General features: G+C 42.4%; 1 protein-coding gene across 10 annotated transcripts in view; it reads right to left on the bottom strand.

Annotated features, from left to right (window-relative positions):
- The window catches only part of LOC140195375 (tensin-3-like), a 449,612-nt gene that overhangs the window by 215,530 nt on the left and 210,842 nt on the right, over positions 1–23,240 (bottom strand). For all 10 annotated transcript variants that reach the window (XM_072253585.1, XM_072253576.1, XM_072253577.1 and 7 more), the window contains one exon: positions 4,481–4,519. In XM_072253585.1, coding sequence (XP_072109686.1) covers positions 4,481–4,519 — 39 coding nt within the window. The remainder of the gene's footprint in view (positions 1–4,480; positions 4,520–23,240) is intronic.

The raw sequence follows: 23,240 nt of genomic DNA, 5'->3' as shown, positions 1-23,240 counted from the left end.
AGGCACTGGAAAAATCAAACAACGTGATCCTTACACTGTTGCCCTGTTATCCAAATGGGAGTAGGCTCTGTTCAGCAGGTAGATGACAGTCTCATCAACTTCAATGTGCTCCTGGTTGGCAAACTGCATGGAATCAAGGGCTGATCTAACCAAGGGTCAGAGATGAGCCAGGACCAGCCTCTCTAGGGTCTTCATGATGTGTGAGGCAGGGCCATTGGACAGTAGTCATTCAAGACTTTCAGTCAGCCCTTCTTGGGTAATGGTACAACACAGTCGGGACCCTTTCCAGGCTGAGACTCAGATTGGAAATGTGCTGGAGAACTCCACACAGCTGCTCAGCACACTCCTTTAGCACCTTGGGGTTCACACCATCCGGTCCCAATGCTTCGCCGTTTCTGAGTTTCCCCAGAGCCCTTCTCACCTGGTCAGTAAAAATCTTCCGTAAAATAAAAATTCGATTCGATTAGATTAGATTCAACTTTATTGTCATTGTGCTGAGTACAGATACAAAGCCAATGAAATGCAGTTAGCATCTAACCAGAAATGCAAAGAATAATGTTATTTATAAAATAACTGTGAATAAAAAGTAATTGCTACAGCACATAGATATAAAAGTACTGAGACAGTACAATATGGATGCAATACTGCTTAGTGCCGTGATGAGAGGTTCAGCAGGGTCACAGCCTCAGGGAAGAAGCTCTTCCTGAGCCTGCTGGTGCGGGAGCGGAGGCTCCTGTAGCGCCTACCGGATGGGAGAAGAGTAAAAAGTCCATGGTTAGGGTGAGATGCATCCTTGATAATGCTCTTCACCCTGCCCAGGCAGCGTTTATGATAGATGTTCTCAATGGTGGGCAATTGGGTGCCGATAATCTGCTGGGCAGTTTTCACCACCTGCTGGAGTGCTTTGCGGTCCAATATGGGACAATTGCCATACCACACTGAGATGCAGTTATTGCGTATGCTCTCAATGGTACAGTGGTAAAAGTCCATCAGTATCCTGCGACAGAGGTGAGCTTTCTTGATGCTCCGCGGGAAATAAAGGCTTTTGATCGGGATGGAGGAGTTCAGGGACCAGGTGAGATCCTCGGAAATGTGGACACCGAGAAATTTGAAGCTTGATACACGCTCCACTACAGCTCCATTGATGAAGATAGGGTCGTGGGTGTGGCTCCTAGCATGCCTGAAGTCCACAATGATCTCCTTGGTCTTCTGGGTGTTAAGGGCCAGGTTGCAGTCGGCACACCACGTGGCCAGGTGCTGGACCTCGTCCCTGTAGGCCGTCTCGTCATCCCCTCTGATCAGACCAACCACCGTGGTGTCATCTGCGAACTTGATTTTGGAGCTAGAACTGTGTACAGGAACGCAGTCATAGGTGAAAAGGGAGTACAGAAGAGGGCTCAGTATCAGAATTCCAAAGGTAAAAACTGTCAAGAAAACTTTCTACGCCAAAATGAAGAGACTGCATTGCTTATCAAAGAAACTCTCTTTGCTTTCTTTTTATCAGCTCAACTACCCTCCAGACTATGAAACCAGAAATGGGATTTTAATCTTTCCATTCTTTGAACAGCCTTCACTGCCTTGCAATTGTTCTGGACCATCCTTTCTTATAAGTACTATAAGCATCATCAATTCCCTTAACTTAGCTTTCTGGTTCAATTTGAATATTCAAATATGTACCAAAACAAAGGTAGTTCCACAGAGTGCTGCTCCAAAGGCAGTCATAGTTAGATTAAGAGTAAGCTATTTTTAATCATTGGTTGAGTCTTTTACCGTATTATATATGCACTGAAGTCCAGCTTCACTTGTGTGAGAACTTAAACTTAAGTTGAAAAACAAATCTTTCAAGCAGAAATGGATCAATATATTGAATAGAACATTTCACAGAGCAAATATATCAAAACAGTGACAATACTTAAAAATTATTCTAGAGACATTCTTTTTCTGCAAGACAATCTTCTATGACCACTGGATCACTGTTTAATAATCTGCACTTGCCGGCATATACAGAACTTTATACTCTGGAGGGCGCTGTACCTATACAGGTGGAGTACATATTTTCTGCTCCAGGGAAAACTCTAACTCTAAACTCAAAAAAACTCTAACTCTGAACTCAAAAGCAACTTGAAAGGTACAAATGTTCAATAAGAAGTCTAAATTGTCTGTTGGAGGTGGGAAAGTGCTGCCTAGTAATTGTAAGAACACATGACATTACAGGGACTCTCACAACCACTTGACTTGACAGCCAGGCCACACTCACAACATATGTAAGTCTTTATTAAATCTAATTTCCTCTACTGCACTGCTAATTTTGAAGGAATTACTGGCCCTAATTCAGGATTATTCACGCCATGACTATTATTCTTTAAATGAATGATATAAAAACACTTAACATGTTAAAAAAGTGATCTCCAGTGAAAAGCTAGTTCATCACAAGCAAGGCTGTAAAGCCATAATATCCATTTTCTCAGCGTGCCCTGGAAGTCTAATGTGTACGTGTTTCTAAAAGGTGAAATAAAAACAGAAAACCCTGTAGATACACATCAGAGCAGGCAGAATTTGTGGGAAAGGGAAAAAAGACATAACATTTTCGTGCCACTGTCTATTTGGAGTTTGTACGTTCTCCCTGTGTCTTGGATTTGCAGCATCTGCAGATTTTCTCTTGCTTAAGCCTGCCTTTTCGTTGGAACATGGAACAGTCCATGTTTCAAGCCTTCCCGGGTAATGCTCCCCAATTCTTTGTGTGCTACATTTACAACTGCATTGGTACTGCTTCACACATCCATGCTGAGCTCATCGGCAGCAGGATCCCAGTAATCTCTTTCCTCACTCCCAATAGTAGTTGGGGACACATCTCACCTTAGGGTTGATCAACCATTATTCCTGCTGAGGCATTTAAAATACTCTCCTCTTTACCTCAACATGCTCAAAAGATAACTCTCTCCTCCTCCAGCATTGAAATCTCCAACTACAGTGTCTAAGTCCTAAATTAACATAAATATTCATTTAAGACTTCTCCCAAGTCCTCTTCTTCCATTGACAGATTACCTCCCAGGCACTAAATTTTCCCTGATTTGAGAAGTTTTGATCATACTTCCACAGAAAGGATTTGTAGATGATTTATTTGCAATCAGAGTTATTTAAATAGAAATTAAAACTACCTTTAAATAAGACACCTTAAAATTGCCCTTCTCTCACTAATTTTGTTTTGGTCCATTGATTGATAGAGTTAACATGCAGGTATGAAGTCCTGTAGGGAAGGCACAATATGCAGGTCAGATCAGGAGGTACTGTTCTTACAGATCTGGTTTGGACACACCAGAACGGCTTATGACACATGAAATTTAACCACAGTACAGAAACTCAAGCAGAAATCAAGAGACCCAAAAATAACTAGATTATTAATGACTCAGTGCCCCAGAAAAAGACACTATCAGTGAAAACCTAGCACAAGCAGAAGGCACTCGCCGTCTTTATCCTAGCAACGAAACCTGATCCATGTCAAATAGTTGAGGTCATTCTTTTGGTTAAATTTTGCAAGCTTTCAGATGTTGGAAGCGTTTCAAAATGGCTTTGTGATAAGTATTTTTACATCTAACCTTGAGCTCAGAAGTACGGGAACTGAAAATAGTACTGCATTCAATCAGTGGTTGCAACATTGTAGCAAATATACAAGTCACTAAGAAACCATTTATTAATCACCACTCAGTCATGGGATAATGTTGCAGCACTGATTTAAAATTTGTATTCACAATGCTTAAAGAGGGATTACTATATCTCTCAAGATCTCTTTTTAAAAAGAGAGAACTCTGGTGATGGCATTGGGGAAGGGCTTAAGAAAAGTCCGCTTTCAATTTTGTTCCATGATTAACCACAACAGATTTGATTATCTGTTCCACAGGTGGAAGGCCACATAAGTTACATAAACGGTGCTTCAGGCTGAACCCAGCATAAATGAATAGAAAACCAGAACACAAAACGATGTCTTTCTCACTGGGGATTTGTTTGGTCCCGCAGGCATATGCTGCTCCTTAACATGCATTATGGTTCAGTATGTTGACCAAACAATGTTTTCATTTATCCACATTCAACTTTAAAGACCAAGGCCCTTTAGTTCCCTGGACTCCAAACTACTACTTAAGAAAACAGTGACATTCTAATGACCAGTTGAGAAATGTGAACTTTAATACTGGCACATGGCCAACAAACATGTTTGCTTCTCGCTAGCTGTGCTCACCTTTCCAACCACGTGACAAATTCAGTCCAAGGTCCCCACATATAGCACTTCACGATGCAAAATTTGTAGTCAGAGCATATTTAGCCAACCATACCTAGATTTTGTCAGCCAATTAACAGAATAAAGTAACAGTGCTATTAGGTGCTTTTTAAATGTTTTCCATTTCAGTGACTGGAGCCCCAATCATTTACTGTAGAATCTGTAGAATTGCCATGAGAAACAACAATGGCACGAAGAGCTACTTACCAGCTCATAGTTGACTGGTGGCAAGCATGGTGTAACTACCTGGAAAGAGAACCAAACCAGATTTAATTTCAATGTTAAGGTGACAAAATAACACATTCAAAAAATTACATTTTTAAAAAATATGAGCACCTCAGAAATGGAAAGAGAAAGATAATGCTTTTGCCTTTTTTTCAAAAAGGCAAAATATTAACCAGTTTGCTGCAGCACATTCTTGAAGGAACACCACCCACTACTTGATAAAGTCATTGTGCAACTAAGCCAGAGCAAACTAACACACCCAATGGCTAGAACCCAACCATCCCATTGGTGCTCTCTGGTACATCCAGCAAATTCTTACTCCACAACTAATCTTGGTCAATATTTCATTCAAGAAGAAAAATGCTTCTCTAAATGCTTAATAACTGCAACTGACTCAGTGTTCTGAAATGACCCAGGAACATTACAGATCTTTACATTTCCCATAAGATGATATTCCTGCATCAAACAAAATGCTTTTAGTATTTTTAACAAGTTATTTTTAAACACGTTCTTTTTCTTGTCCCTAGTTTGGACCATGATAACAGAAGATTAGTAAAAATGAACATTTATTGCCAAGGGACCCTCGGTTGGTTGAGGTCAACTATGGATGCAGTATCCTAGCCGTCTATGTGATACGCAAGTCAGTATACAAGCCAGAGCAGTATAATACAGACAGCAAGCTGTTACGCATGCAGCAGGCTCTCCCTCTGCATGTAGCTGATGAATCCAAACGAACGGCAGATAGCAATAAAGTGCCGTCACAGGAGTTGCCAGTCAGCATTGAACTCAATATAGCACTGCCTTAGGCACTCCAGCTCTGGATTTTTCCTCGAGATTTATTCCCGAAACCTCCTCCATGAGTGGGCAAAGCCGCCAGGCAGTGGAGGTCTGACAGCAGAGCTTTCCTTCTCCTAGGTAAGCTGCCAATCATAGCTGACAAGCCCCATCTGCTCAAAGCACCTGGTTTTAAGGTGCCAATAACACATTTCTGCCCCTTTTCCTGCCAGTAGAAAAGATAACACTGGGTTTAGTAGCTCAGCCTCACATGAAGGCCAGGAGCTGAACGTAATCGTCACAGGCTATTTGAGATGCACACCATTAGGAGCATTTGATAGGTGGTGGAAGATTATCACCAATACTTCCAGAACCTTATTGACTTGATGATAGCTGCATCATGATACAGTACATATAGTTTTCTGGATAGTTATTGCCAAAAAAAAGGTGTCACTGAGGGACAATAAGTGGAGCTGCTACCTCAGTTCCAGTGACGGGGGCTCAATCCCAACATTGAGAGTTGTCTATGTGGAGTTTGCTTATTCCCCCTCGTACTCTGCTTTCTCTCACATCCGAAAGGTGTGCGGTTGGTAGTTTAAGCAGCTGCCAGTGTGTTGGTGAGTGGTGGAATTTCAGGGGAATTGAAGGGTAGGTGGGGAGAATAAAACAGGACGTGTTGCCGTAGTGCAAATGGTAGTCAAGACCGGAGTGGGCCTGAAGGGACCGTTTCCATTCTCTATGCCCATCATCCATCTTGTAATATTGCATGAAGCTGTGAGTATTATCTCACAAATGGGATGTTGGAGAAGTTACACCTTGGTCACCATGTGCTGCTATGTGAAAATTGTGACTCGATCATTGCAGATTACAAAATGAGAGGGCTGGTATCAAAATTACCACTGTTCACTTTAAAGAAGATGACATTAGATATTGCACAATGTCAAATATTATATTATTATTATTGAATTTTTGGCCAAAAATTTAAACTCACATCATCCAACTGTTAGTACAGTACCAGAACCACTATACAGTAGTTTTTTTGGACTGCTAACAATGTTGTACAACAGTAGTGAGTGAGCTGCTAAGGGGGGGAGGGGGTTGACTGAAATTCGATCACATGGGTCAGATGGATGTTTCATAACTAGGTATATAATTTGATTAATTGTAACTCTAAATCACTCACATCTTCAAGAAATACTCAGCCAAAAACTCCTCTTAAGCCTTCACATATAATCCAGCCTGGTCCCAGTATATGCGGTAATTGTTAAGAGTTTTTAAATGTTGGTCTTCTCCATCCCTTCATGTAGACATTTAATCTTGACCATAACCTTCTGATCTCATGACATAACACACAGTTTAGTCAGTTCAGTTTGCCTGCACATTTATCAAAGCTCAGGGTGCCATTGAGCTGAATACTTACCGACTCTATCAGCAGCTGTCATAGTTAACATTTGGAAATGCATCCAACTTCCAGAGTGAATATTTACAGCTCCGTAGACTCATAAAAAGTAGCAATTAAAATGCCAACATTTAAATAAAGACACAGGAAGTATTCTTCCACTGGTGGAGAAATCACTTTTGAGTATGTATTCTTAATTTGATCTAGCCACAGTGTGCAGTGAATTACTCAAAACATAGACAGAACATGATGAGACCCAATCATTGCTTCTCCCACTTCTCCACCAATGTACATATTCAAGAACTACTGTACATATTGCCAGCAAGGTTACTGCCCAACCCTAACTCCCCTTAACAGATAGATAGATAGTTCATTAATCCCAAAGGAAATTACAGTGTCACAGTAGCATTACAAGTGCACAAACATAAATATTAGAAGAGGAGTAGAAAGAATAAAAAAATAAGTTACCACAAACAGTCTAACAGTGGGGGGGGGGGTCACCACTTCCCCAGCTATAAGTTGACTCATTATAGAGCCTAATGGCCGAGGGTAAGAGTGACATCATATAACGATCCTTGAAATGCAAGAGTCCCCAACCTGGAGTCCACAGTTAATGGAGGGATCCATGGCATACAAAAGGTTGGGAACCACAGCCTAAAGGAGAAGAGTGAGCTGCCTCCTTGAACAACTGTAGCCCTTCTGATGAAGGTGTTCCCACATTGCCTTTAGCACATATTTCACTAATAAACTTATAATATGAATAGTAAAGCAATCATTGCCTTCCAAAGGCACTTCATTGACTACTAAGCTACAGAATATACCTTTAAACTAAAGGCATAATATAAATCCAGGATTCAGTCAGGTCATATGAACAAAGACATGTTTTTTTTCATCTAGGGATACAGCACAGTAACAAGCCCCTCTGGCCCACCAAGTCCATACCACCCTATTACACCCACGTGATCAATTACCTCTGCTAGACCATATGTCTTTGGATTTTGGGAGGAAACTGGAGCAACGGGAGGAAACCCACACTGTCAAGTAGAGAACATACAAACTCCTGACAGACAGCAGTGGGAAGTGAACCTGGGTCACTGGTGCTATTTGCATGGGTGCATTGAAAAACTTGCTTGCAACATTACATCCACATAACATTAGAGACATCACATTCATACGAAAAATATAAATCAAAAATTTTTTACAAGATGAAACAGCATTAAAACAAATAAAAGTTAATTTAATGCAAAGTATTCCTCTACTAAGGAAGTTATTACATTGGCTCAAGAATCCTATGGTTGAAAGGAAGTGGCTGTTCTTGAACTTGGTGGTGTGTAAATTTAGATTTCTGTACCTCCTGCAAGATGGTATGGCATGGGTGGTGGGAGTGTTGCCTTCTTGAGGCAGCACCCATGTAGATATTACCTCTGGTGTTAGCGCGTGGCCAAGTGGTTAAGGCGTTCATCTAGTGATTTGAAGGTCGCTAGTTTGGGGGGGCCGCTTTGTCGAGCAGCTCTGCTTCATCCACCAAAAGTAGAACTTCCTGGTGGCCAAACATTTGAATTCCCATTCCCAGTCCGACACGTTGGTCCATGGCCTCCTCTTGTGCCACGATGAGGTCACATTCAGGGTGAGGAGCAATATTTTATATTCCATCTAGGTAGCCTCCAACCCGATGGCATGAACATCAATTTCTCCATCCGGTGAAAGAAATTTCCCTCCCCCTTTCCTCTTCTTTTATTCACCACTCTCTCACCTGCATAACACCTCCTCTTTCCCTTTCTCATATGGTTTACTCTCCTCTCCTGTTAAGAGTCCTTCCTTTCCAGTCCTTTTATCTTTGCTACCTCCTGGCTTCACCTATAACCTTTTAGCTATTCTCCTTCCCCTCCCCCCATCTTTTTATTCTGGCATTTTCCCCCTTCCTTTCCTGTCCTGAAAAAGGGTCACGACCCAAAACGTCAACTACTTAGTCAAATTCATCGATGCTGCCTGACCTACTGAATTCCCCCAGCATTTTGTGTGAGTTGCTTTGGATTTCCAGCATCTGCAGAATTTCTCATGTTTATGAGTCTACTATTGTCTGTAGCCCACTACATTTCTCTGCATTCGAATCATTGTACCAAACCATGATATAAATAGCCAGGATACTTTCAACAGTACATCCATAGCAGTCTGTTAGAGTACTCAGGAATGCAGTAAAATTCTATTAATCCAGCATACTTGGGACTTTAGTGGTGCAAAACTTGAAAGATCTTCCAAATTATTCAATGTTATTCCTATCAATACACCTTGAATTCACTTATTTTGAGATGTTAGATTGTGGTAAAATAAATTTTCCAAAAATCTTTAAGAGTTTAAAGGGAGCAGGGGAACTAAGGATCTGGTGAGCCAGAGGTCACACCATGATCATCTCTTAATGAGAGGATGGTGGATTATTGGAACCTAACTGCATACAAGGCACAAGTCATTTCTGTGCAGCAAGCTCTTTTCAACTAAAACAAAAGACAATCTGCTTCCACCTTGTGATATTATTTGTGATACAAATGTTGGTTAAGAAAACAAATAAACACTTCTTCAATGTACAAATTCATAAGTTCAGCTCCAAATTTCCTGGATCAAGATTTGGTCATGTAAATGTAATTGGGTGGCAAGTCTCATTGGGCCTGAAGGGCCTGTTACAATCTAGTGTAACACCGTAGGAAAGGTCTCACTGCAAATGTAATGGTCTTTTGGTAGAAGCAATGCTTGGATTACGGTTAGAGGTAATAGGTGCTTCAGAATGTGAGCTGGGTCCTTTGTTCAGCGGGACATGTTGAAAGAAGATGCTGGAGAGAACCGGTCGTAGGATTCAACCCGGTGCGTGACAATGATTCGATGGAGCAAGGTGCCAAGATCGACTGTGGATCGGTGAACATGAATTTTGGGAAGAGTTGAACTTCAACTTCCGCACATTTCACTGTTTAATTATAATGGGCCCTATCTGTTTTTTTCTTTTCTCACCCTTTAGTTAAGATTCAGAAAAATAGTTCCTTTAATCATATGCAGTGTGCTGTCTGTTATTTCTTGGCACTGAGTTGAAACAGGGTAGCAAATTACATAGCATTGACACAAATCAGGATTTGGGGTGGAACAGCCGTCTCAATCTCAAGAGTTTGGCGGGACTGGAGTGTGTATTCCCTAGACTTACGTAGCCAAGGAAACCAGTGGGGTTTCATATATATAAATCTGCTGTTTCTACAAAACCACACGAGTCAACAGAAATGGAGTCATCTCTAAAATTGGTGTCTGCCCCTGACCTCATTACTCAAAGCTGAGATCATTAGTATATTCATCTATATGTTCAAAAAAATCTGCCAAAAACATAACTTCTAAGTGCCTGCAATGAAACCTTGCATCTCAGGTACAGCTCTTTTGCATTTGTGTATACAGGCACAGCCTAATCCAAATGGAAGGCAGGAGGAGAGGAACATAAGATTCAGTCTTCTCTTAGAAAAAAATGGCATAATAACCTCAATAGGTACATTTAATGTCGGAGAAATATACACAATACACATTCTGAAATTCTTTTTCTTCACAAACCAACTAGGAGTATCAAGAATCTGACTTAATATATACAGTATGTGTATATTTTTAACTAAAAAATCCTGTCCATTGACACTCTACTCACTCCAAAATTCATAAATTGAAAAATACCTGGAAAGATTGGGGAGCATTAAAGCAGCAACCTTAACTTTATTTGTCATACTATTGAGGATTTATGACAGGAGGATTTGATTAGTAAGTTCCAGGCTTTAAAAAAAATTGCATATAAAACGTCCCAACTGCCCAACTGAATCAGAAGAAACATGAAATGTTTGAATGCAAGAGTACTTCCATGTCTAATTCAATTGGGTAGAGTTGGTAAACATACAAGAAATAGTCCTTCAGTGAGGTTTTTAAACACAGTTAAGGATATTTTGTAACTAGTAGCAAAGCTACATCTATTAGAACCATAGAACCATAGAACAGAAAAAATGAAAATTAGTAGGAGGAACACAGCATGAAAGCGTTTCCATAAACAAGTCCTCCAACAAAGTGATGAATTGTTGTTTAATTATCCTACTTCCAACATCTAAGCAAATAGATCCATTGCTGTGTGGGGGTGGAGAATTAAGCAATAATGTTGGCCCACAGTAAGAAAGGAAAAAGATCAATGGACAGAGTTCCCTTTGCGTTCTTTCAAAATAATGAAAGGTCTTTAACCTTAAAAAATACATTTCTTTAATGTTGCCCAATACGTTGGAAAATTTCCTGCCATACTGTTTTGCATTACTGTTATTTATTTCAAGTCACCTCAGTATGAACTAAACTGGAATGGAAGCAAGTTATCCTCAATCCAGAGGAATTGCCCAAGTAGAGGAACATGTGGTCCATTTTGGATTAAAACATCAGAAAGCCAAGGACAGTGTGGATGTGGGAAAAATAAATCATTCATGGAGTGGGATTGTTCTCACCGGATATGCAAATTTTAAGAAATAATTTTAAAAATATGTCTTTTAAACAAGTTGTACAGATGTTCTTTGTTTTTAATATTTAATGATCTAGATCACTTCCCAAACATGGAAGAGAACTTCTTACTAATCAAATTACCAATCAGTTTGATTACAAGTTTTCAACAACCGCCCCCAAGCCACAGGACACTGTATCATCATTTCAGAGGATTGTGTCCTATTCTTGGACATAAAACATAACTGTCCAGAAACCCATCATCCCCCATAGCAATGCATTGTTCATCATGTCAACAAACTTTTGGTTGTCAGGCTCCTGTTTTACATATTCAGGTGTGCCCACAGTGTTGGCTACTTTTAAAGATCCTACTTTCCTTCAGAAGAAGAGTGTGGCATCCAGGGATCTGGACCCAAGGAGAACTAGGACCGTTCATCAGGGCCCAGAGGGTTGGGAGGAAAATTAGAGGACTGCATAGATTGGGACTTGTGTGCTGAGAGAGCTTGAGTTGGGTAACATTAGAAGAGTTGCTGGTGAGTGGTGAGTGACTAACTCAGTTTATAGAACTGACACAAATCAGGTTAGTACCTGTTCAATGGAACCCCTTTAAAAAAGCGTCTGCTGTTTTAATTCAAGTCGCAGTACTGCATTTCATCTCTTCTGGAAGGCCCACCTCAGCATCATGCGAGTGGAGGCTTGGCAAGGCAATGACATTTGGTGTATGCCTGACACAGAAACGTATTACTGATCCACAATAAGAAACACCACAGCAAATCAGAAAAGGTCACAATTACTTTCCACTCTAGTAAAAATACTAGGTTGTCAGACACAGTACTGAGGAAAAATATTTGTACAACGACATCAGATCCAGGCAATGAACAAACAACGATGAGGAAGCAGTGTGCATGTGGCAAAATCTGCAAGAACGATCGCGGCTTGAAGATCCACCAAGTGAGGATGAAGTGTTTGGCGGGAGCAGGAGCAGCACAACGCACAGGTGTCCAACCTGGTGAGACAAAGGAGGGGCCAGGCCCAGAGTCACCCCATAGTGCCCAGAACCTCCAGGTGTTGCAAACTAATCCCTCGAACATGAAGTGTAACAGGAGGCGGATCAAATGGCCTGCAGCTAACATGACTTCACTGTGGAAGTAGTTTGATGAAGATGTTAACCAAATTCTGGAGGCAACGGCGAACGGAGGGGTTGATAGGAAGCTGCAGGCCATGACAACAATTATTGTTAGTATCACAGCTGAACGGTTCGGAGAAGAGGAGAAGGAAGGCTCCAAAACATCTTACTCGAAGAACCAAAGAGCATTGAGGATCCACATCAGGCAGGAGATGAAAGGGCTGAAGTCCCAATACAAGGAGGCAGGAGAAGAGGAGCGCATTGGCTTGGCCCAGCTGATGTGCATACTACGAAAGAAGATCAGGGTCCTCCGCCGGGCAGAGTGGCATCGGAGGCGGCATCGTGAAAGGGCTCGAAAACGTGCTGCCTTTATCGCCAACCCCTTCAAATTCACCAAGGAGTTGCTGGGGGAGAAGCGCAGTGGGAAACTGGCTTGTTCGCAGGAAGACATAGACCAACATCTGAAGAAGATATATAATGATCCTGAAAGAGAGCAGGAGTTGGGAGAGTGCGACATCCTAATAGACCCACCTGAACCGGATGTGCATTTCGACATGTCAGAGCTGCAACTAAAAGAAGTCAGAGAGGTCGTTCGCAAAGCAAGGGTAAGCTCGGCTCCAGGACCAAGCAACACCTCGTACAAAGTGTACAAGAACTGCCCCAAACTCCTGCTGTGTCTGTCGAAGATCCTGAGAATCTTCTAGAGAAGGGGGAAGATCCCAGAACAGTGGAGAGTGGCTGAAGGGGTGTGGATCCTGAAGGAGGAAAATGCCACCCAGATAGATCAGTTTTGCATCATCTCCCTGCTGTGTGTCAAGGCGAAGATCTTCAGTGCAGTTTCCAACCGGTTGTGCGCCTACCTAGCAAAGAACACCTATATTGATACATCAATCCAGAAGGGTGGTATTCCAGGGATGCTGGGCTGTCTGGAGCACATCGGTGTGGTGACACAGCTCATCAGGGAGGCCAGAGAGAACAAGGGCAACCTGTCAGTGCTGTGGCTCAACCTGGCAAATGCATATGGCTCCATTCCGCACAAGCTGGTGCAGCTCACACTGACCAAATATCACGTCCCCAGCAGAATCAGAGACCTTATCGCTGATTATTACAGCAACTTCAGGATGAGGGTCTCTTCAGGAGCAATTACATCAACCTGGCACAAGGTGGAGGTCGGCATCATCACAGGGCGCACTATCTCAGTGACACTGTTCTCCCTAGCCATGAACATGCTCATTAAGTCTGCTGAACCAGAGTGCAGAGGGCCCAGAATGAATTCTGCTCAACGGCAGCCACCTATCAGGGCATTCATGGATGACCTCACAGTCACCACAGAATCAGTCCCAGGCTGCCGGAGGATTCTGCAAGGGCTCGAAAAGCTGGTGGAATGGGCCCGGATGTGTTTCAAACCAGCCAAATCAAGATCGATGGTGCTGAGGAAAGGGAAGGTGGAGAACAAGTTCTGGTTCAGCATCGCAGGCACAGCCATCCCAACCATCACAGAAAAGCCAGTCAAGAGCTTAGGCAAAGTTTTTGACAGCTCTTTAAGGGACACAACATCCATTCAGGCAACCTGCACCAAGTTGGACGGCTGGCTGAAATCTGTGGACAAGTCTGGCCTACCTGGGAAGTTTAAAGCCTGGGTGTATCAGCATGGCATTCTTCCCAGAATCCTGTGGCTCCTCCTCGTCTACGCAGTTCCGATCTCGACAGTCGAAACCTTAGAGAGGAGGGTTAGCAACCACCTCAGGAGATGGCTGGGGCTGCCAAAGAGCCTGAGCAGCATTGCACTCTATGGACACCGCAACAAACTGCAACTGCCCTTCAAATCCTTGGAGGAAGAATTCAAGGTAACAAGAGCCAGAGAAGTGCTACAGTATAGGGACTCAAGTGACCCGAAGGTGGCTAGAACAGGGATCCAAGTAAGTACTGGCAGGAAGTGGAGGGCAGAGGAAGCTGTTCAGGAGGCAGAGGCGAGGCTGCGTCACAGGAGGCTGGTGGGAGTGGTCACACGAAGCCGAGCTGGGCTAGGATCCTTTCCAACTCCCAAATGGACACCAGAGGGAAGGAAAGGTGTCGTCTAGTTCAGGAGGAGGTGAGAGCCTGCAAGGCGGTGGAAATGAAGCAACAGGGAGCTTGGACAAGATGGGAGAATGCGGTTGAGAGGAAAGTGACCTGGGCTGATCTTTGGAAAGCCGAACCACACTGCATCCAATTTCTCATCCAGGCAGTGTATGATGTGCTTCCAAGCCCATCAAACCTGCACACATGGGGCAAGGCAGAGTCATCTGCGTGCCCACTGTGCTCCAAGCGAGGAACCCTGGAGCACATGCTGAGGGACGGTACAGGTGGAGGCATGATCAGGTCCTGAAGACCATCGCTGAAGCCGTCAGTGCAGGCGTTGAGTGGGCGAAGCGGTCCCAACCCTCCAAGCAGACCATTGCTTTTGTCAGAGCTGGGGAGCAGCCAATACCTGCCAAAAGAACATCTGCAGGCATCTTGACCTCTGCAAGGGACTGGCAGCTGTTGGTGGACCTTGAAGGGCAGCTGAAGTTCCCCAACCATATCGCAGCCACTACCCTGCAACCAGAGATTGTCCTAGTGTCTCAGTCTACTAAGCAAGTGGTGCTGCTGGAGCTGACAGTCCCATGGGAAGATAGCTTGGAAGAGGGCTTTGAAAGGAAGCTCTCCAAGTATGCAGGATTGGTCAGCAACTGTCAGCAGGCTGGATGGAGAGCGAGGTGTCTCCCAGTGGAGGTTGGTTGTAGGGGATTCGCAGCCGGTTCCTTAGTCAGAGCCTTCAGCAGCTTGGGCATCGAGGGAGAGAGGAAGAGGAGAGCCATCCGCAGTACCACCGATGCGGCAGAGAGGGCCTCAAGATGGCTGTGGCTCAAAAGAGGGGAGCCATGGAGTCATAAGTAGCTAGCCATCTGGACACAAGCTGGGGTCTGATCAGCCCTGGCTGGGTCACCTGGAGGAGGTTGTATGATGTTGAAAGACCCGAAACAGCCGATGATTCCAGGAACATCACTGAAGATGTGTCCAAAAGCATCAATAGATGTATGAACACAGCAGTTAGTTACCAAATCTCTTCAAACGTTTAAGTTTTTTAAAAATGTAAAATCTAAAGTGAAAGCTAGAACAATGGGCGTTCCAGGAATTTCTGATAAAGTCCAACACCCTCCCTCCTGCACCATCTTCTTAGTCACGTGTTAAACTACATAATCTTCCTATTTCTAACCTCACTGGCAAATGGCACAGAGAACAATCCTGACAACACCAGTCTGGAGGCTCTCCTTTAACTTAGCACTCAACCCCCTAAATTCACTTTGTAAGACCTTGTTATCCTTCCTGCCTGTGTCATTGGTATTGATGTGGACCATGGCCTCTGGCTGCTCATTTCCATCTCAGGAACACTATGGAATTGATCCAAGATCTCCCTGACCATGATACCTGTCACTGACAGGCCACACACGAAAGCCGCTGTCACAAAATTGCCATTTCAAACTGCCAGCACTTAAGAAACAAAGGAACAAGTTGAAACTGGAATATCCCAAGCAAAAAGAAAAGCTGGTTAGCTCACATTTTTGAATTCAATTTTGTACCAAAGGGTTGCAACGTGCCCGGAAGGAAGGAAGGGTAGTTTTTCCAGATTACACTGGGCATCATTGGAAAAGCATAAAATCAAAGACAGAGAGGTCAGAGTGGAAGTGGGATGGAGAATAAAAGTAAAAGCCATTGCAGGCTAACAGCAGGGTTTGGTAAAAAAAAAGTCACTCAGTCTATTTTGACTTCCCCAATGTTGAATAATATCACACTAGTTTTAAGGAAGTGCAAGTGAAAATAACTCACTTATTTCCAAAGGGGGTGGGGGGGGGGGGGGCTGCAGGAAATACCAGCAAATTAGCATAACATCTGTCAAAGGGAAAATGTTAGAAGTTATTTTTAAAGCTGTGATAGTGGAGCACCTGGGGATAAAACGATAATCAGGACAAGTCAACATGGTTTTGTGAAAAGGAAACAACGTTTGATCGTTTCACTGGAATTGAGAAAGTAATAGGTGCTGAAGATAAAGGATAAGCTTAATATTTGAAAAAAGGGGTGTACACTACATAGATTTCCATAATGACTTTGATAAGCTTGCCACATGAAAGGGTAATATGGAAAATAACAGCTCATGGTGAAGAGGAAAATACTGTTCTGAACAGCAGATTGACCTGGTTAACAGGAAACAGAGAAAAGGATCTTTCTCTAGACAGCGAGATTCAACAACTGGTGTGCCACAGGGACCATTGCTGGCGCCTCAGTTTTTTTCACAATTCATGTGAGTGTTACTTCAAACAAGTCAGTGAAAGTACAGTTGCTCATTTTACTGAACACACAAAGGCAGCTAGAATCATAAAATGAGGAAAGGACACAAGTCAGACAGTAATACAGAAAGGGTATGCCAGTGGGAAACAGTTTGGCAAATGGAAACTAGGTAAGGAAACGTATTCACTTTGGCTAGAAAACTAAAAAAATACTTCAATAATGAGGCAATGCAGAGCTATGAGAAATAAAGGGATCTGGGTGCTCCTGTGGAAGAGGCTTCTATGCAGGTGCAGCAGGTCATTAGGAAAGCTCATAGAATATTATTGTCCATTAAATACAGAAATAGGGAGATCATGCCTCAGTAATACAAAGGATTGGTGAGACTGCATCCAGAGTACTGGGCATAGTAGCAGTCTGCTTATTTAAGGAAGGGTATAAATGATTTGCTCCCCTTCTCACAGCATTTACTCGTTCAATCACAAAATCAGACACTAAATTTATCCTTTTACATCTATGCTTAGACTTCAAGACGTAATTGCAGAATTAGGCTATTCACCCAATCGAGTCTGCTCCATCAATCAATCCTGGCAGATTTATTCTCCCTCCCAACTCCATTCTCCTACCTTCTCCCGGTAACCTTTGCTGCCCTTCACTAATCAAGAACCAATCAACCTCTGCTTTATATACGCCAAATGACTTGGCCTCCACAGCCACAGGTGGCAATTAATTCCATAGTTTCACCACCTCCTGGCTAAAGAACCTCCTTCTCTTCTCTGTTCCACAGGAAAGTCCTCTGTTCTGAGACTGGATCACTAATCCTGAACTCTCACACTATTTTAAACATTCTCTCCACATCTTTCTATGTAGGCCCTTCAGTCTCAATTTCCCATCATCCAAGGACCAAACACTCCTAGATGAAGCAAAAACTCACTTGCTGTTTTCAACGTAGTTTATTACATTCAGCACTGAAGATGTAGTCTCTCCAACAACAGCTTACTTCCACTCTAACCACTGTGTTTGATCTCCCATACCATTCTAATAGTGCCCAACACAAGCTCGAAGAACAGCATCTCTTTTGTGGCCAAGTTCAGCTCTTAGGACTCGATATTGAATTGAAGTTAAACAGACTTTCATTTTCAGTGGTTGATTCAATCTTTTCCTTGGTTTTCATCCACTCTTTTGTTTCTAACTGCTGAAACTGCAAGTCATGGTCATTTGGACAACTTTGGTCTACACCCTATTCCTTCTGTTCATTCAGAAAAAGTGACACGAGTGACCTCTGCAACATTCTCTCTCTCTCCATCCTTCCCCCTTTCATTTTTCCAGTTCTGGTAAGCAATCACTGATCTGAATTATTGACACTGAGTGCTGCTGGCATTGAGCCTTTGGTCTGGATATCTGGAACCTGCAGCTATTTGCTCCGTTTTCCAAAGCTCAGTTGGTCAACTTGTAACACACCATATCCACAGGAAAGAAGATGAAAGGAATGCACTGTTACTTTTTGAATAGACTGAAGCATAACTGTAAACTTTCTAACTTTAGTAAGAGGTCTATTGTAGTTTACCAGCTGAGTCACCTTGGCAATGAAGAGATTAAAAGAAAAGATTAAATCAGAGTTTTCATGATTAAAAAAAACTCCCTCTCTTCTATTCATTCAGAAAATATGATACAAATTACCTCAGCAACCTGGAGAGGTGAGTTAGATTTTATGGACAATGACTGAACAGGATATGTGTAGAGCCATACTTGATGTGGCAAAAAAATATCTTAGCACGTGTAGACACATATTCAGTTTGAATTTGGTTACTTCAAAACTATATCCGGCTTCTTTGAAGAAATCTCTGTCCAATTATTCTCAACACATCACCTGCAATGCCAGGTGTCCCAACACAGTCGACCACTGCTTCACTACGATTAGAACTCCCTACCATGCCATGCATAGATCGCATTTTGGGAAATCTGATCACTTGGCTGGCCTTCTCCTACCAGCATAGAGTCAGAAGCTAAAGAGCTCCAGAGGTAAGGACAAAAAAGGTGGTCGCAGGAAGCAGAGAAAAGGATGCACGATTCCTTCGAGTCAGTGGAGGGGGCTGTGTTCAAGGACTCAAGAGGATCTGAATGAATATAGCACAGTTATCACAGAGTTTACAAGCACAGTCACTGATGAATGTGTCTCAACAAAATCAGTCAGAGTCTTCCCCAACCAGAAACCGTGATGAACCATGAGTTCCGCATCTGCTGAGGGCCAGATCAATGGCATTCAGATCTTGCAGCCAAGTAAAATACAAGAGGTTCAGGTACGATATCTGGAAAGCCATCTCACACGTGAAGTTTCAATTTCAGGTCAAACTCGAGTCACTGAGGGATAATCAACTGCTGTGAAAGGGCTTGAAAGCTATCACCTCCTACAAAGTAAAATGAAGCAACATAGGTGACATCAAGGCTTCACTCCCAGATGAGCTCAATGCCTTTTATGCTCATTTTGACCGTCAAAACATGGTGAAACATTCCGGACCTCCTACAACCTCCTATTTCAGTCTCTGAGGCCAACATGAGAGCAACTTTTAGGAGAGTGAACCTAAAGCTTCCAGCCCAGACAGGGTACCTGACTGATTACTGAAGACCTCTGCTGATCAACTGGCTAGAGTGTTAACCAATATCTTTAAATCTCTCACTTCAGCAGTCTGAGGTACCCCCCCCCCCCCACCTCAAGGACAATCGTTCAGTAGCACTTACATCCACTGTGATGAAGTGCTTTGAGAGGCTGGTGATGAAACATATCAACTCCTGCCTGAGAAGCAACTTGGATCTGCTCCAATTTGCCTACCGTCACAAGAGGTCAACAGCAGATGCCATTTTGTTGGCTCTTCGCTCAGCCCTGGAACATCTGGGCAGAGAAGATGCATGCATCAGGATATCATTACAGACTAAGGCTTGGCATTCAATGTTATCAGCCTCTCAAAACTCATCAATATCCCCCCCAAGTGGGGGATATTTATAAGCAATAAATAATGAGAACATCAGATAAAGAGTCCTTGAAAGTAGGTCCGTAGGTTGTGGGAACAGTTCAGTGATGGGCAAGTGAAGTTGAGCGGTTAACCCCCCCTCCCAGTTCAAGAGCCTGATGGTTGAGAGGTAATTACTGTTCCTGAACCTGCTGATCTTCTCCCTACTCAATTAATAAATTGGCAATAAACCAAGCTAAACATGAGAAAAGCAGCTAACAGATTAAAGCAATATATTAATGTCTACATTATAAAATATGGCTGTGTTTACATCCATGGGCTACTTAAATAAATAAGATAGCTCGTGACGATTACAACTGTTCTTGTTCAAGTTCAACTGACGTGTGAAATAACAAGTTCAGACCCAGGGGATGTGTGTCTAGTGGGGTATATCAGTGACCAGACCGAACATGTAACACACGCATATGAAATAGGAGCTTACAAAGTAGCAGAAGGTGCTCATTCAGCCCATCATACCTGCCCAGCCATTCAATAAGATCATGTTTTTTTTAAAATATCAACTCCATTTTATGTACTAATCCCACATCATCTGATTCCTGAAACCTTGCAATCTCAACCACTGATCCTCCACAACACACTTGGATAGAGAATTCCAAAGATTTACCACTCTTTGGTTAAAGAAATTGATTTTATCTCATTCTTGATAAGTCAACTGCCCTTTTCAGGATGTGGATCCCTGGATCTAGATAAGCTAGAAAGGAGAAACATCATCCCTACACTGACCCCAATCAAGCATTTTAAGAATACTGTATACCCACTTCCAAACTTGAGAGTACAGGCCCAGTGTGACTAACATCTCCCCTTACTTCACAACCCACCATCACAGGAATCCATCTAACGAAGCCTTCTCAGACGCCACCAACTCAGGGTTTGTAAACAATTCTCCATGTGCAATGTCACTCTGATTCTACAGAATTCCAGTAACACATCTTTAGACCTTGCAGTCAAATCCACTTTCAATGAAGGTCAACATATTTTAAGACATTGGAGCAGAATTAGGCCATTCAGCACGCCAAGTCTGCTCCGCTACTTGATTATGACTGATCCATTTCCTTCTCAACCCCATTCTCCTGTCTTCTCCTCATAACCTTTAACAACCTGACTTGTCAACAATCTATCAACCTCCACCTTAAATACACACAATGACTTGGCCTCCACAATAGTCTGTGGCAACAAATTCCACAGATTCACCATCCACTAGCTAAAGAAATTCCTCCTCACCTCATCTCTGTTCTAAATGGACATCCTTCTACGCTGAGGTTGTGCCCTCTAGTCCTACGCTCTCCACTGTAAGAAACATCTTCTCTACATCCACTTTACCTAGGACTTTCAATGTGATCCTCACATATTCTTCTAAATTCCAGAGCCATCAAACGATCCTCATATGATAAGCTTGTCAGTCCTAGAATCATTTTCGTGAACCTCCTTTGAACTCTCTCTAATGTCAGCAGATCCTTTTCTAGATCATCTTCTTCTTCTTCATGTGCCTTGCATGTTACACACTTGGACAATCATGGCTTTCCACATCAAACGATCCCATGCAGCGTCAATGATATCTCGTACACTTAGATCTGTTAGTTCTTTCACAGTGTCCATATATTTTCTCCTTTGCCTTCCTCTTCCGCGTTTCCCAGGCATACTGGGAATACTAATGTAGTGTAAGGCATTCTATTTCTCCCTTTCTGATGACATGGCCCAGGAATTAAGTTTCCTCTCATTTAATGTTCTCATTAAAGATCTTTTTGTATGGGCACATTGGAGTACTGTCTCATTAGTTACCCTATCTCTATATGATACTTGCAGCATTCTTCCAAGAAACCACATTTCTGTTGCTTCTTAGTTTCTTTGGAGTTCTGGTGTTAAAGTCCATGCTTCGGAAGCATACAGTAAGATTGACCAGATGTAACATTTTAGTAGCCTAAGCCTTGTTGTCATAGATATGTGTCTGTTGGTAAAACTGGGTTTCATTTTTTAGAAGTTCGTTTTGGCAATGGCAATTCTTCTTTTTATTTCTACTTTACTTCTAGCATCTTGTGATATAAAGCTACCAAGGTGATTAAAGCTGGTCTTTTGTTCAATCTCTTGGTTACCGATGTACAATTGGCAGTTGGGTGTATCCTGCTGTTTTGATATTACCCTACATTTGGTATTTTTACAGTTGACGGTTAGACCAAAATCTGCACTTGTTTGTACTATTTTGTCTGGGAGGATCTGTAGGTCTTCTGCAGCACTTTCAATTAGGGTGGTATCATCTGCATATCTTATATTGTTGATGTTAACGCCTCCAATTTTTATCCCATCCAGGTCTTCTATTTCTCTGAGAATCACTTCACTATAGATATTAAACAATTCCGGTGAGGCAACGCATCCCTGTCTAACTCCCCTTTGAATTTTAGTCCAACTGCTTATATTATCATCAATTTTTACCTCTGCCATTTGGTTCCAATATAAATTTTGAAGCGTTGTTGGTCTCTTCCATCAATGTTTAGTTTAGCAAGAATTTGAAATAATTTTTCATGTTGCATTTTGTCGAATGCTTTAGTGAACTCAATAAAACATAAAAAGACATCATTTTGATATTCAATTGCCCTTTCTGAAAGCATTTGTAGTATGAAAATTGTGTTCCTAGTTCCTCTATCCTCAATAAACCCTAGATCAGGGGCCCAAAATTCCTTACAATAATCCAAGTGAGGCCTCACCAGTGCTTTATAAAGCCTCAGCATTAAATGCTTGTCTTTGCATTCTAGTTCTCTTGAAATAATGCTAACATTGCATTTGCCTTCCTCACAACTGACTCAACATGCAAGTTAACTTTTAGAGAATTCTGCATGAGGACTCCCAAGTCCCTTTGCACTTCTGAGTTTTAAATTTTTCTCATTTAGAAAATACTTTACATTTTTATTCCTTCTACCAAAGTGCATGACCGTACACTTCCTGACACTTTATTCCATCTGCCACTTCTTTGCCCATTCTCCTAATTTGTCTAAGTCTTTCTGCAGCCTCCCTGCTTCCTCAACACTACCTGTCCCTCCACCTATTCTCATATTGTCTGCAAACGTGGGCACAAAGCCATTAATTCCATCATCTAAATCATCGACATACAAAATAAAAGGAAGCACTCCCAACACCAGCCCCAGTGGAACACCACTAGTCCCTGGTAGCCAACCAGCACAGGCTCCCTTTATTCCCACTCTTTGCCTCCTGTCAATCAGCCAATGTTCTATCCATGCTAGTATCTTTCTTGCAATACCATGGGCTTTTATCTTGCTAAGCAGTCTAATGTGTGTCACCTTGTCAAAGGTCTTCTGAAAATCCAAGTACACAACATCCACCCATCCTCCTTTGTCTATCCTACTCATTATTTCCTCAAAGAATTCCAACAGATTTGTCAGGCAAGATTTTTCCTTAAGGAAACCATGTGACTTCAGCCCATTTTATCTTGTGCCTCCTAGTACCCCAAAACCTTATTCTTAACAATCAACTCTAACATCTTTCCTTTCTTCTGTCTCCCTCTCTTCTTAAAGCATGGAGTGACATTTGCAATTCTCTATTCCTCTGGAACCATTCCAGAATCTAGAGATTCTTGAAAGATCATTACTTACATCTCTACAATTTCTTCAGCTC

Source organism: Mobula birostris, chromosome 3 (genome assembly GCF_030028105.1).
Source record: "Mobula birostris isolate sMobBir1 chromosome 3, sMobBir1.hap1, whole genome shotgun sequence".
NCBI classification, from domain to species: domain Eukaryota; kingdom Metazoa; phylum Chordata; class Chondrichthyes; order Myliobatiformes; family Myliobatidae; genus Mobula; species Mobula birostris.
This window is presented reverse-complemented; position numbering and strand designations above follow the sequence as displayed.